The 2,388-nt window shown below is 55.9% G+C and overlaps 1 protein-coding gene across 1 annotated transcript in view; it reads right to left on the bottom strand.

Moving 5' to 3' along the window:
• The window catches only part of TG (thyroglobulin), a 233,195-nt gene that overhangs the window by 213,662 nt on the left and 17,145 nt on the right, over positions 1–2,388 (bottom strand). Inside the window, exons 9-10 of the mRNA XM_029923329.1 lie at positions 1,879–2,382; positions 619–1,206 (exon numbers count right to left, since the gene is read on the bottom strand). Of these exons, the coding sequence (XP_029779189.1) occupies positions 619–1,206; positions 1,879–2,382 (1,092 nt within the window). The remainder of the gene's footprint in view (positions 1–618; positions 1,207–1,878; positions 2,383–2,388) is intronic.

Genomic DNA, 2,388 nt, shown 5'->3' with positions numbered 1-2,388 from the left:
CTCTGTCTCTCTCTTTCTCAAAAATAAATAAATATTTAAAGAAATGAACTACATTGACTTTGCCAGCACCCAAGTGTATGGATGTAGGGAAATCACTTCTTTTCTATGAGCTTTGGTGCTCTGGTCTGAATGTCCGCGTACCCCCAAAATGGATTGGATTGAAACCCGAGCCCCTAGGGTGATGGTGCTTGGGAGTGGGACCCTCAGAGGTGATTAGGTTTCGAGGAGGTCATGAGCGCAGGGCCCTCTGGATGGGATGCGTGTCTTTATAAAAAGATGAAGAGATCAGAGCTGCTTCTCTCTGCCATGTGAATACACAGCAAGAAAGTGGTCTTCTGAAAGGCAGGAAGACATCTCTCACCAGGAACGCAATCTACCGGCACCTTGATCTTGGACTTCCACCCCCCAGAACTATGGGAAATGCCTGTTGGTGAAGCTACCTAGTCCACAGTAGTCCATGCAGCGGCCAGGGCCGGCTAATGCATCCGGGTGCCTCGGGCATTGACAGGACATGTCCCCGTCTCTATCTGAACCCCACTCCAGCTCACTCAGGACCCGCCTACCAGACATCTTTTTTTATAAACACACAAATCCAGCTCCCCATGTGGTTGAACTCACATGCTGGGACCTTGCTTGGCTCCGTCCGGCTGCTTTCCAGCTCCTGACCCGCCTCATTCACACACCAGCAGCTTCGGAGGTCGAGGTGTGCCAGAGGCGTGCTGAAGTCCGCATAGGGCCCTGGGTATCGGTCGAGCTGGCCATTCAGGATCTGCCAAAAGATGTAGGGCTCCAGGAAGATGTTCCCTCCAGGCCGGGTCAGGTTCCCTTCCAGCACTGCCAGTGGGACGTCCTGGAAAGAAGAGTATCTCTCCAGCCCCGGGAAGATGCCCTGTTGGCCAGCCTCATACAGACTTTGAATAAAGAGATGGAAGCTTCCGGAAGCGGCTTCTCTGTAGCTCACGATCTTCATGAGCAGCTCGGCAGGGCTCAGCTCCTGGTCACCGTCGTTCTGAGCTCCCCACCGTTCATACCACTCGAAGGCCTGCTCTGGGGGCCCATCGCACTGCACCGGCCTCCACTGCCCGTCGGCGCTGCACTGTGAGATGTAGATGCTGGAGAAGGCTGGCAGCAGGCTGGAGGCAGAGCCCAGCGCCCGCACTGTGCGCAAGAAGGCCCGCTCGGCCTCTAACTGACAGGCGGTGGGGCCTGCAAGGACAAAGGAGGTGGGGTGTCAGGTCAAGAAGTTCTGTGAGCCCCCAAGACCGAGCTTCAAACCCCTGACTGTCCGAGCCCCACCTGAAACCTCATAGAGCCACAGAACTCCTGTCAGTCTCCAATCTGCAAATGCCATCCAGACAGAGAGCATCCCCATCCCTGAATCGGCCCTGTCCAGAGTGTTGTCAGTGCCGCAGGAACCGACAGGGCGACCCCTAAAAGCCAAATGAGTCTCCCTGTTTGGGTCTGGGAGTAGTTAACAGTATCAACTCCCGGGGCGCCTGGGTGGCTCAGTCAGTTAAGCTTCCGGCTTCAGCTCAGGTCATGATCTCACAGTTCGTGGGTTCGAGCCCCACGTCGGGCTCTGTGCTGACAGCTGACTCAGAGCCTGGAGCCTGCTTCAGAATCTGTGTCTCCCTCTCTCTCTGACCCTCCCCTGCTCGCGCTGTCTCTGTCTCTCAAATAAATAAAAAAATATATAAATAATTTTTGAAAAAAACAGTATCAACCCCCTCGCAGACAATTTTTAGGTTATCTAGCAGTTTTCACCGTTGCAGAAGTTGGCACTTAAGTGACAACAGAATTCGCTTTCTCTGTGATGCACTGTGTCAGGGCCCAGAGTGAGAATCGGGGTTTGTTGGAGGGGATACTCAGCAGACTCACATTGCTTGGGCTCTCCGAGCGCGCTTCGAGTTCCGGGGATGGCCTGCCCCTCAGCGTCCACGCAGTAACACTCAGAGCTGAAGCACTGGACGGGGTGGAACTGCCCGTCGCGGGTGCAGGAAGGGACCCACAGGCTGGACCCCGCGGGCTGGCTGCGCGAGAGGGTTTGCATGCGGGCCCTTTGCTTCTCACACTCCGTGGGGCACCTGGGCCTTCCGCCTCTAACCCTGGAGCCAGAAAGTTCTTTGCCGCGGGAATCCACGCACCAGCACTCTCCGGCAAAGCACTGGACCGCCTCATAGTCTCCTTCCGCCGAGCACAGGGGGACGAAAAGGCCACCCGGTGTCTGCTCACAGCCCTGGGAGCTGAGTACCAGCTCCGTCACGTCGCCTAAGTCCCTGGCTATGTCTTCTGGCACAGCAATGGCCTGCTGCAGGAAGAGAAGGAATTCTGGAAGCTCCAGGAGCGACGAGAGGAATGTCAGGGCATTCAGGTTCTCTTGTAAGTTGA

This window comes from Suricata suricatta, chromosome 15 (genome assembly GCF_006229205.1).
Source record: "Suricata suricatta isolate VVHF042 chromosome 15, meerkat_22Aug2017_6uvM2_HiC, whole genome shotgun sequence".
In the NCBI taxonomy this organism is placed as follows: domain Eukaryota; kingdom Metazoa; phylum Chordata; class Mammalia; order Carnivora; family Herpestidae; genus Suricata; species Suricata suricatta.
The sequence above is the reverse complement of the archived record's forward strand: the minus strand, read 5'-3'. Positions and strand labels throughout refer to the sequence as shown.